The sequence below is a fragment of the Scylla paramamosain genome, unplaced genomic scaffold (genome assembly GCF_035594125.1).
Source record: "Scylla paramamosain isolate STU-SP2022 unplaced genomic scaffold, ASM3559412v1 Contig11, whole genome shotgun sequence".
In the NCBI taxonomy this organism is placed as follows: domain Eukaryota; kingdom Metazoa; phylum Arthropoda; class Malacostraca; order Decapoda; family Portunidae; genus Scylla; species Scylla paramamosain.
This window is the reverse complement of record NW_026973676.1, coordinates 692,059-705,171: the sequence shown is the minus strand read 5'-3', so window position 1 is coordinate 705,171 and position 13,113 is coordinate 692,059. Positions and strand designations below refer to the sequence as shown.

The 13,113-nt window shown below is 42.3% G+C and overlaps 1 protein-coding gene across 7 annotated transcripts in view; it reads right to left on the bottom strand.

Annotated features, from left to right (window-relative positions):
* The window catches only part of LOC135097080 (uncharacterized), a 46,118-nt gene that overhangs the window by 4,288 nt on the left and 28,717 nt on the right, over positions 1–13,113 (bottom strand). For all 7 annotated transcript variants that reach the window (XM_063998846.1, XM_063998847.1, XM_063998848.1 and 4 more), the window contains 2 exons: positions 9,901–9,953; positions 9,558–9,707 (listed from right to left, as the gene is read on the bottom strand). In XM_063998846.1, the coding sequence (XP_063854916.1) occupies positions 9,558–9,707; positions 9,901–9,953 (203 nt within the window). The remainder of the gene's footprint in view (positions 1–9,557; positions 9,708–9,900; positions 9,954–13,113) is intronic.

Genomic DNA, 13,113 nt, shown 5'->3' with positions numbered 1-13,113 from the left:
CCCAGCAGAACCAAACACAGGCCAAACAGACCCAGCAGAACCAAACACAGGCCAGACAGACCCAGCAGAACCAAACACAGGCCAGACAGACCCAGCAGAACCAAACACAGGCCAAACAGACCCAGCAGAACCAAACACAGGCCAGACAGACCCAGCAGAACCAAACACAGGCCAGACAGACCCAGCAGAACCAAACACAGGCCAGACAGACCCAGCAGAACAAGGTAAAAAAGGTAAAAAAAAAAAAAATGATGGAATAAACTGGAACAGGGTAATAAGATAAGGGACTGGAATGAGCCTGGAATGGGCTGGAATGGGCTGTATTTCCAGATTAGCTAAGTGTACACAAAATGGAGTCATGTATGTGATTTGCTCAGTGTGTGTGTGTGTGTGTGTGTGTGTGTGTGTGTGTGTGTGTGTCTGAAAGGTCTCCATCTCTCAAATGCTTCAGCGTCTTATCTCTATAACTTTAACTGGTTACAATGGAGGTTATTGTGTTTGCAAGTGTGTTTTTCATTATTCTGTTTATAATTTAATAAGGATTCTGCTCTATCAGTGGAAAAAAAAAAAAAACGCATGGAAGCACAACTAATCATACTTGTGGCCTTTCAAAACTATCGTAATGACTGTAAAGTGTCTCACATGACGGCTTAGAAGCATAAGGCAGTTATCTTGAACACCTACACGATACAAACCAACCTTTGCCGTAGGAAGGTTACGTAAGAAAAGTGTGATAAGAGATTAAAAAAAGACAGGTGTGATTTCAAGGATATATGGGAGTTGTCTCAAAAATGCCAACACTCTATTCATCGAAGCAAAAAAAAAAAAAAAAAAAAAAAAAAAAAAAAAAAAAAAAAAAAATATATATATATATATATATATATATATATATATATATATATATATATATATATATATATATATATATATATATATATTTTTTTTTTTATGTAGGAAGGATACTGGCCAAGGGCAACAAAAATCTAATAAAAAAAAATGCCCACTGAAATGCCAGTCCCAAAAATGGTCAAAGCAGTGGTAAAAAATTGGTGGATAAGCGTCTTGAAACCTCCCTCTTGAAGGAATTCAAGTCATAGGAAGGTGAAAATACAGAAGCAGGCAGGGAATTCCAGAGTTTACCAGAGAAAGGGATGAATGATTGAGAATACTGGTTAACTCTTGTGTTAGAGAGGTGGACAGAATAGGGGTGAGAGAAAGAAGAAAGTCTTGTGCAGCGAGGCCACGGAAGGAGGGGAGGCATGCAGTTAGCAAAGATCAGAAGAGCAGTTGGCATGAAAATAGTGGTAGAAGACAGCTAGATATGCAACATTGCGGCGGTGAGAGAGGGGCTGAAGACAGTCAGTTAGAGGAGAGGAGTTGATGAGACGAAAAGCTTTTGATTCCACCCTGTCTAGAAGAGCAGTATGAGTGGAACCCCCCCAGACATGTGAAGCATACTCCATACATGGACGGATAAGGCCCTTGTACAGAGTTAGCAGCTGGGTGGTGAGAAAAACTGGCGGAGACGTCTCAGAACACCTAACTTCATAGAAGCTGTTTTAGCTAGAGAGGAGATGTGAAGTTTCCAGTTCAGATTATAAGTAAAGGACAGACCGAGGATGTTCAGTGTAGAAGAGGGGGACAGTTGAGTGTCATTGAAGAAGAGGGGATAGTTGTCTGGAAGGTTGTGTCGAGTTGATAGATGGAGGAATTGAGTTTTTGAGGCATTGAACAATACCAAGTTTGCTCTGCCCCAATCAGAAATTTTAGAAAGATCAGAAGTCAGGCGTTCTGTGGCTTCCCTGCATGATATGTTTACTTCCTGAAGGGTTGGATGTCTATGAAAAGACGTGGAAAAGTGCAGGGTGGTATCATCAGCATAGGAGTGGATAGGACAAGAAGTTTGGTTTAGAAGATCATTAATGAATAATAAGAAGAGAGTTGGTGACAGGACAGAACCCTGAGGAACACCACTGTTAATAGATTTAGGAGAAGAACAGTGACCGTCTACCACAGCAGCAATAGAACGGTCAGAAAGGAAACTTGAGATGAAGTTACAGAGAGGAGGATAGAAACCGTAGGAGGGTAGTTTGGAAATCAAAGCTTTGTGCCAGACTCTATCAAAGGCTTTTGATATGTCCAAGGCAACAGCAAAAGTTTCACCAGTCTCTAAAAGAGGATGACCAAGACTCAGTAAGGAAAGCCAGAAGATCACCAGTAGAGCGGCCTTGACGGAACCCATACTGGCGATCAGATAGAAGGTTGTGAAGTGATAGATGTTTAAGAATGTTCCTGTTGAGGATAGATTCAAAAACTTTAGATAGGCAGGAAATTAAAGCAATAGGACGGTAGTTTGAGGGATTAGAGCAGTCACCCTTTTTAGGAACAGGTTGAATGTAGGCAAACTTCCAGCAAGAAGGAAAGGTAGATGTTGACAGACAGAGCTGAAAGAGTTTGACTAGGCAAGGTGCAAGCACGGCGGCACAGTTTCGGAGAACAATAGGAGGGACCCCATCAGGTCCATAAGCCTTCCGAGGGTTTAGGCCAGCGAGGGCATGGAAAACATCATTGCGAAGAATTTTAATACGTGGCATGAAGTAGTCAGAGGGCGGAGGAGAGGAAGGAACAAGCCCAGAATCGTCCAAGGTAGAGTTTTTAGAAAAGGTTTGAGCAAAGAGTTCAGCTTTAGAAATAGATGTGATAGCAGTGGTGCCATCTGGTTGAAGTAGAGGAGGGAAAGAAGAAGAAGCAAAGTTATTGGAGATATTTTTGGCTAGATGCCAGAAATCACGAGGGGAGTTAGATCTTGAAAGGTTTTGACATTTTCTGTTAATGAAGGAGTTTTTGGCTAGTTGGAGAACAGACTTGGCATGGTTCTGGGCAGAAATATAAAGTGCATGAGATTCTGGTGATGGAAGGCTTAGGTACCTTTTGTGGGCCACCTCTCTATCATGTATAGCACGAGAACAAGCTGTGTTAAACCAAGGTTTAGAAGGTTTAGGACGAGAAAGAGAGTGAGGAATGTACGCCTCCATGCCAGACACTATCACCTCTGTTATGCGCTCAGCACACAAAGACGGGTCTCTGATACGGAAGCAGTAGTCATTCCAAGGAAAATCAGCAAAATACCTCCTCAGGTCCCCCCAACTAGCAGAGGCAAAACGCCAGAGGCACCTTCACTTATGGGGATCCTGAGGAGGGATTGGAGTGATAGGACAAGATAAAGATATGAGATTGTGATCGGAGGAGCCCAACAGAGAAGAAAGGGTGACAGCATAAGCAGAAGGATTAGAGGTCAGGAAAAGGTCAAGAATGTTGGGCGTATCTCCAAGACGGTCAGGAATACGAGTAGGGTGTTGCACCAATTGCTCTAGGTCATGTAGGATAGCAAAGTTGTAGGCTAGTTCACCAGGATGGTCAGTGAAGGGAGAGGAAAGCCAAAGCTGGTGGTGAACATTGAAGTCTCCAAGAATGGAGATCTCTGGAAAAGGGAAGAGGGTCAGAATGTGCTCCACTTTGGAAGTTAAGTAGTCAAAGAATTTCTTATAGTCAGAGGAGTTAGGAGAGAGGTACATAGCACAGATAAATTTAGTATGAGAATGACTCTGTAGTCGTAGCCAGATGGTGGAAAACTCAGAAGACTCAAGAGCGTGGGCACGAGAGCAGGTTAAGTCATTGTGCACATAAACGCAGCATCCAGCTTTGGATCGAAAATGAGGATAGAGAAAGTAGGAGGGAACAGAAAATGGGCTACTGTCAGTTGCCTCAGACACCTGAGTTTCAGTGAGGAAAAGAAGATTAGGTTTAGAAGAGGAGAGGTGGTGTTCTACAGATTGAAAATTAGATCTTAGACCGCGAATGTTGCAGAAGTTAATGAAGAAAAAGTTGAGGGGGATGTCAAGACACTTAGGGTCGTCGACAGAAAGGCAGTCCGACCTGGGGACATTTATGGTCTCCTCCCCAGATGGGGACTCCGAGGCTGGTGTAGGAGTCGCCATGATTTTAAAATTTTTGAGTGAAGGGTGTGTGTGTTATTAGGTGCTTGTAGTTTTGTGTGGAGGAAGAGAGTTGTCTTTAGAGGGCAGGCTGTGACTGCCCCCTTGTGTTGTGAGACACAAAGGGAAACGTTCAGTGAGGTCACAGCTGGGTTTAATGATAAGTTCACAGCATCCCCTGAACAGTGCTTTAGACCTCACTGGGAGTAATTATCGTTTTGACAGGTGTCTACTGCCTCCTCCTCCTCCTATATATATATATATATATATATATATATATATATATATATATATATATATATATATATATATATATATATATATATATATATATATATATATATATATATATATATATATATATATATATATATATATATATATATATATATATATATATATATATATATATATATATATATATATATATATATATATATATATATATATATATATATATATATATATATATATATATATATATATATATATATATATATATATATATATATACACCATGGGCAGCAGATGCTTCACGGAACATCCTGCAGCTCTGTTCACCAAGCAGGAAGCAAGGACAGTGTGGTGGTGGTGGTGGTGGGTGGTGGGTGGTAGTGGTTGGGTTAGGGGTAGGAGTAGGGGTAGTGGTGATGGTGGTGGTGGCACTGACTTCTCTCTCCAGGAGTCAATGTATCCCCCAGCGTGTGAAAGGGACTTGAGAATGCCGATGCACTCGAGAGGTCAAACTCCCCAAGTTCGTGGCAACAAACAGTGCAACATACGAGTGAGTCCCGATATTTTCAAGCAGTTGGTGAACATTTTACACCAAGCCGCTAAGAGGCTTGAGAAAGTAACCCAGTGATTCCTAAAGCACAAAAGAAGAGATGGATGGTGCATCATAAAACCTTAATGAATATCGGAGTCTAGAGGAATGTGTAAAGAATCTGGTGGTGAAAGCGATCTGGCAGCCTCTCCACCAATGGGACCCGGTTTTGCAGCAATTTCCGCCCTTATTGGTCGTGACGAGTTTATGATTGGTCGTGATTCTGCTGTGATTGGCTACATTCACCGTGGACTGTGATTAATGATGAGCCGCCACCGTCACACCGTCACCAGCTCACAGCCCCGAGCAGCAGTAAGCCTAACCGGGCAGGCTTGGCGGGGCCCTGTCTCAGCCTCCCTATTGCCAAACATCGCCCCTTTCTGTCACCTCCCCCAAACCATCTCTCTCTCTCTCTCTCTCTCTCTCTCTCTCTCTCTCTCTGGGTCTTAAAGTAAAGTTCCTTGTTTCGTTTGGTAATTATGTTAACTGAATCAATTTTGCCTTCAACATCAATGTACTTTGAGAGATATGATACTATAAACTCTCTCTCTCTCTCTCTCTCTCTCTCTCTCTCAATAAATCATCCACATTGTCAAGCAGTTGGTCATGCCACACCCACTCTGGCACTCCTACACTCCACACTCTCCACACACTCCCACTTGTCTTGTAAATTATTTTCTTCATTATTGCTGCTCCGGTTGTAGCTATTACATTGTGTGTCATAAGGTTTACTGTAGAATTTAGTCATCTTCAACTTCCTTCACTTAAACTCTATACAGTCCACGCACACTCCTCACACACTTCCCCTCGCCCTACACACACACACACACACACACACACACACACCCCTCATCCTCCACATACACACACACACTCCCCCACACTCCATGTCCTGGCCATCTCTCACGTGTGTGGGTGGCGGCGCCTCCCTCTCAGTCCACCAACACCACCACCAGTTCAACATTTTCAACAAGTTCAACAAGTTTCCAGCCCACCTGCAGTAACAAATAACACAGGTCAAATAGCCACTTAAAGGACCACCCTCACGCCTGCCACTTACCTGCCTAAGTGACGCAGAAATCAACACCAGAATACATCTAATACTCGTTATTTATTTATTTTTTCAGACACTTGCAGTAATATTACACAGCACACCAATTACAGAGTCACAAGCGCAGGAAGCTGAGAACATCAAAGAATGAAAACTGCGGAGAAAGATGTCTTAATGAAAGATTATTATTGTCCAAAAGCCTAATGCCATTCTTTTCTGTTGCATTATCTCCACACTGCTCAACGTGCTACAGGGATTTCAACGCCAGGTAAGGAGCAAGTTCCGTGATCTCCTGACCAATTACACCATTTTACAGAAAGATATCTACGTTAAGTATGAGAGAGAGAGAGAGAGAGAGAGAGAGAGAGAGAGAGAGAGAGAGAGAGAGAGAGAGAAAATGGAGTTAGAATATTATAGTATACAGCTTATCAATGCATTATCATTATTATTAGAATTATTGTTGTACTCATCATTATTGCTGCTCTGGTTGTAGTTATGTGTCTGTCATAAGGTTTACTGTAAAATTCAGTGTGTGTCATAAGGTTTAGTTGATTCACAAAGTGAAGTTTAGTGTCATCTTCAGCTTTCTTCACTTTAGCAGCACGTGGCATACAATTCTGCGTCTTAACTGAGTTGTGCAGCTCCCTAAACTCTCTCACTATACCAAGGAATCTGCTGCTGCTTATCATGACATATGAGGCCGCTAAAAGCAAATATCTTAACAACGAGGATAAGCGTGACTGTTGTTCTGAACACCGCCGACACCGCTGTCTCTCCGCCGTCATCACCACTGTTACCATACCTTTAAACACTTTAAACACTTTATTATGTTTGTCTGTAGTACATATATAAGCTTAAGGTACAATTAATTGAAAGACAAACAGCCCCTTATGAAGCACAAGCTTTTTGGGCACACTTAATATCTACTTAATACTGAAATGTAAAACAACACTAAACTAAAAATCTAATTGAAGAAAATGTAAAAAAAAATAAATAAATAGCAATAACAAAAGATTTAGGGATAAATGGCTTTGCAAGAACAGGAAGGAAAGGAGAAAAATCATAATTATACATGAGAAATAGAGAAAATTGAAGTGGAATCTGATTATAAACAAGCAAATATTTGTTTTGAGAATAATTAAACAAACAGAAATAAATATGTATATATACTAGAGGATATAAACTATTTTAGTTACATTGGATATGAACTATTTGGTTACCACCACCGTCATCACCATCAACACACTTTCCTTCACCATTATCACCATCATCACTGCCGCTATCAGCACCTGAACCAACACTCGATGGGCAACACTTGATAAACATGAGAAAATTCTGCAAGTATTAATATGCCAACAAGAGTAGATAAGGTAGATGTTTCTTGGTGCGTGACCGGAAAAAATCGTCCGTCTGTCCATTCATTTTTTTTCGCTACCCCATGTTGTAGTCAAAGTGTCATTTCACTTAGGTACTGCAATACTGCAACAAACCACATATGATTCAGAAATGCGTTAATTTATTTTGCTACTATAAGTTACCATCACCTTCAGAATCAAGAAATATAGATGCTAAAAGTATTTTATGGTACCAATTTCAATAGGGAAGATTTTATTCCATCACCCGCTATTTCCTAAAACGTTGTATCTCTCGTTTTGAAGGCATAAGAAACAAACTCATCTTGTTTCGCTACCACTAACTTCAGGAGCATGAAATATAGATGCTAAAAATATCTTGCTGGATTATTTTTAGTTACAAAGACTATATTTTCACGGACAGGTGTCTGAAATGTTAGCTGTCTTGTTTTGAAGGCATAAGAAGCAAACAAGTGTAATCTTGCCGCCAGCCAACTTCTCATTTGTCATCATTATCTTTTTCGTCTCCCTTCCCATCCTCAATTTCTAAGTAATTATCGTCCATGACAGCTGTGGCTTTCTGTCTATATATCACTCGCTATTCTCTCTCACTTTGCTTGTAGAGGAAACCGTCTATCATATTCTGTAATGTTACTTTGCAGTGAAATACACTCCCTGGGTACTCTGCCATAAATGTATGCGTTTTGTCTCCTGAACACTGCTAATTCAATCCACCAGCAGCACAAGAAGTCCTGCACGAATGATGCAAGAACTACTAAAAAGCATCAAGATTGTTCAACTACAGCATTACAAAGATAAAAAAAAAAATCTGATAAGAAAACCGCCTTGTGTAAGTGAGTGAACACAAGCACTGTAACACACACACACACACACACACACACAACACACACACACACACACACACACATGAGGCAAATGGGTGAGCCTCTTAATGTGTAGGCCCTGTTCACCTAGCAGCAAGTAGATACGGGATGTAACCCGAAGGGTTGTGACCTTGCTGTCCCGGTGTGTGGTGTCCTACCCAAAGATCAGTCACTATGATCTCTGAGCTCTTTCTGTAGGGTAACGGCTGGCTGGGTGACCAGCAGATGACTGTAGGTGAATCACACACACACACACACACACACACACACACACCTCCTATCAAGCTCCCTCAGTACAGTAGTAGTCGTAATCGTAGTAGTAGTAGTACTAGTACTAGCAGTAGTAGTAGTAGTAGTAGTAGTAGTAGTAGTAGTAGTAGTAGTAGAATAAGTACTAGCAATAATAATAATAACAACCAAAGCGTTCATTCCTCCAGAAAATAAATATAATAAACAACACTATGGGAGACCCAGACTTGACTCACTCACTGTACGGGCATCGCAGGGAATTAGGGGAAAAACACGGCAGAATTACCTTGACAGAACACACACACAGCAGTCAGTGAGGAACCCAGCACGTCACGACCCGCTAAGCTCACCTTGTCATGCAGGAAATGTTCGAAACGGCACCAAGACATTACTTGACTGGAATCCACAACCCTCCTCCTTCCCTCTCCTCTCCTCTCCCCGCCACTCTCCCACGCCTCACCTCACGCTGTAATGACCTGACTGCAGACTGAACAATGACAGCACACCACTCCCGTCTGTCTGACTCCATCACTCCATATCCCGCACCGCCAAGGTGGTTGTGTTTCTGTGCCATTATAAATCACTGGTTAATGCCGCACTGTTCCTTGACATTCTCATCACGCTATGCTCCGCTACTGCTATTGTGTGTGTTATCTATCTAGTCATCAATATTAATTCACTTTTGATGCTGGTATGGCAAAATTACTATACTGTTTGCATCTGTTGATCTATATTTATTTACTTGTTTCTTTTCTTGTCTTGTCATACAAATATAAAGCCAGGTCAAATGCACAAAAAAAAAAAAAAAAAAAAAAAAAAAAAAAAAACTTGGTGTTCTCTCCCAAAAGAAAGCACCAGTTAAAAATTTGAGATGGAATGGCTGTGCTTTTTATTTGAGCTAGCTTTGTAATAACCTTAAATTGGTTCAGTCTGCCATGCAGGCTTAACGCATGAGAAAATGCTTATTCTGGAATATTTGTATTTAATATCACATTGCAATTCCCTTCTTTTTCAATAAACCATGGAAAAAATTTTTTTTAAATTTTAAATGACATATTACACTGGTGCTCTGACAGGGAAGAACCTCATACTGCCCTGAATTGACCAGGAGCCACCTTGCGTGGGTCAGCTGGTCTTTTATGGTCTCCTTTCCTCCCATTCTTATATTCTGGATGACCATGCACAGGAGAGGCAGACACTTACCTGTAGTGAGCGCGGGTGTTGAGGATGAAGCTGGGAGGCCTGGATCATATCGTCCAGGGTGTCGTTCAAGGTGTCTAAGCTGTCCTCGCTGTCCTCCTCCTCCTTACCAGGGCTTTCCTTGTTGTCAGAGGTGGGTTCAGGCTCTGAGGACTGAGATAACACTTTCATAGCTTCTGACCAAGCTCTTCACTGACTGTGCATTAACATCCTTTTAAATGAGTATATTCCAGTCATCCAACCAGGCAATTTCCTTCAGTATAAGGCAAAGTCATAATAGCCAATGGGCTAATAAGTAATCTATTATCTCCTAATGGTAATATCTATTGCAAAATAGACAACTCACCTTCCAGACAGTTTCCCCAGTCTCAGAGCAGTTCAGGAGGAGGCAGTAGACACCTGCCGAAACGATAATTACTCCCAGTGAGGTCTAAAGCACTGTTCAGGGGGTGCTGTGAACTTATCATTAAACCCAGCTGTGACGTCACTGAACGTTTCCCTTTGTGTCTCACAACACAAGGGGGTAGTCACAGCCTGCCCTCTAAAGACAACTCTCTTCCTCCACACAAAACTACAAGCACCTAATAACACACACACCCTTCACTCCAAAAATTTTAAAATCATGGCGACTCCTACACCAGCCTCGGAGTCCCCATCTGGGGAGGGGACCATAAATGTCCCCAGGTCGGACTGCCTTTCCGTCGACGACCCTAAGTGTCTTGACACCCCCCTCAACTTTTTCTTCATTAACTTCTGCAACATTCGCGGTCTAAGATCTAATTTTCAATCTTCTTTTCCTCACTGAAAAACTTTTCTGTTCCCTCCTACTTTCTCTATCCTCATTTTCGATCCAAAGCTGGATGCTGCGTTTATGTGCGCAATGACTTAACCTGCTCTCGTGCCCACGCTCTTGAATCTTCCGAGTTTTCCACCATCTGGCTACGACTACAGAGTCATTCTCATACTAAATTTATCTGTGCTGTATACCTCTCTCCTAACTCCTCTGACTATAAGAAATTCTTTGACTACTTAACTTCCAAAGTGGAGCACATTCTGACCCTCTTCCCTTTTGCAGAGATCTCCATTCTTGGAGACTTCAATGTTCACCACCAGCTTTGGCTTTCCTCTCCCTTCACTGACCATCCTGGTGAACTAGCCTACAACTTTGCTATCCTCCATGACCTAGAGCAATTGGTGCAACACCCTACTCGTATTCCTGACCGTCTTGGAGATACGCCCAACATTCTTGACCTTTTCCTGACCTCTAATCCTTCTGCTTATGCTGTCACCCTTTCTTCTCTGTTGGGCTCCTCCGATCACAATCTCATATATTTATCTTGTCCTATCACTCCAATCCCTCCTCAGGATCCCCCTAAGCGAAGGTGCCTCTGGCGTTTTGCCTCTGCTAGTTGGGGGGACCTGAGGCGGTATTTTGCTGATTTTCCTTGGAATGACTACTGCTTCCGTGTCAGAGACCCGTCTGTGTGCTGAGCGCATAACAGAGGTGATAGTGTCTGGCATGGAGGCGTACATTCCTCACTCTTTTTCTTGTCCTAAACCTTCTAAACCTTGGTTTAACACAGCTTGTTCTCGTGCTATACATGATAGAGAGGTGGCCCACAAAAGGTACTTAAGCCTTCCTTCACCAGAATCTCATGCACTTTATATTTCTGCCCAGAACCATGCCAAGTCTGTTCTCCAACTAGCCAAAAACTCCTTCATTAACAGAAAATGTCTAAACCTTTCAAGATCTAACTCCCCTCGTGATTTCTGGCATCTAGCCAAAAATATCTCCAATAACTTTGCTTCTTCTTCTTTCCCTCCTCTACTTCAACCAGATGGCACCACTGCTATCACATCTATTTCTAAAGCTGAACTCTTTGCTCAAACCTTTGCTAAAAACTCTACCTTGGACGATTCTGGGCTTGTTCCTCCCTCTCCTCCACCCTCTGACTACTTCATGCCTCGTATTAAAATTCTTCGTAATGATGTTTTCCATGCCCTCGCTGGCCTAAACCCTCAGAAGGCTTATGGACCTGATGGGGTCCCTCCTATTGTTCTCCGAAACTGTGCCTCCGTGCTTGCACCTTGCCTAGTCAAACTCTTTCAGCTCTGTCTGTCAACATCTACCTTTCCTTCTTGCTGGAAGTTTGCCTACATTCAACCTGTTCCTAAAAAGGGTGACCGCTCTAATCCCTCAAACTACCGTCCTATTGCTTTAATTTCCTGCTTATCTAAAGTTTTTGAATCTATCCTCAACAGGAAGATTCTTAAACATCTATCACTTCACAACCTTCTATCTGATCGCCAGTATGGGTTCCGTCAAGGCCGCTCTACTGGTGATCTTCTGGCTTTCCTTACTGAGTCTTGGTCATCCTCTTTTAGAGACTTTGGTGAAACTTTTGCTGTTGCCTTGGACATATCAAAAGCCTTTGATAGAGTCTGGCACAAAGCTTTGATTTACAAACTACCCTCCTACGGTTTCTATCCTTCTCTCTGTAACTTCATCTCAAGTTTCCTTTCTGACCGTTCTATTGCTGCTGTGGTAGACGGTCACTGTTCTTCTCCTAAATCTATTAACAGTGGTGTTCCTCAGGGTTCTGTCCTGTCACCCACTCTCTTCTTATTATTCATTAATGATCTTCTAAACCAAACTTCTTGTCCTATCCACTCCTATGCTGATGATACCACCCTGCACTTTTCCACGTCTTTTCATAGACGTCCAACCCTTCAGGAGGTAAACATATCACGCAGGGAAGCCACAGAACGCCTGACTTCTGATCTTTCTAAAATTTCTGATTGGGGCAGAGCAAACTTGGTATTGTTCAATGCCTCAAAAACTCAATTCCTCCATCTATCAACTCGACACAATCTTCCAGACAACTATCCCCTCTTCTTCAATGACACTCAACTGTCCACCTCTTCTACACTGAACATCCTCGGTCTGTCCTTTACTTATAATCTGAACTGGAAACTTCACATCTCATCTCTAGCTAAAACAGCTTCTATGAAGTTAGGTGTTCTGAGACGTCTCCGCCAGTTTTTCTCACCCCCCCAGCTGCTAACTCTGTACAAGGGCCTTATCCGTCCATGTATGGAGTATGCTTCACGTGTCTGGGGGGGGTTCCACTCATACTGCTGTTCTAGACAGGGTGGAATCAAAAGCTTTTCGTCTCATCAACTCCTCTCCTCTAACTGACTGTCTTCAGCCTCTCTCTCACCGCCGCAATGTTGCATCTCTAGCTGTCTTCTACCGCTATTTTCATGCTAACTGCTCTTCTGATCTTGCTAACTGCATGCCTCCCCTCCTTCCGCGGCCTCACTGCACAAGACTTTCTTCTTTCTCTCACTCCTATTCTGTCCACCTCTCTAACGCAAGAGTTAACCAGTATTCTCAATCATTCATCCCTTTCTCTGGTAAACTCTGGAACTCCTTGCCTGCTTCTGTATTTCCACCTTCCTATGACTTGAATTCCTTCAAGAGGGAGGTTTCAAGACACTTATCCACCAATTTTTGACCACTGCTTTGACCCTTTTAGGGACTGGCATTTCAGTGGGC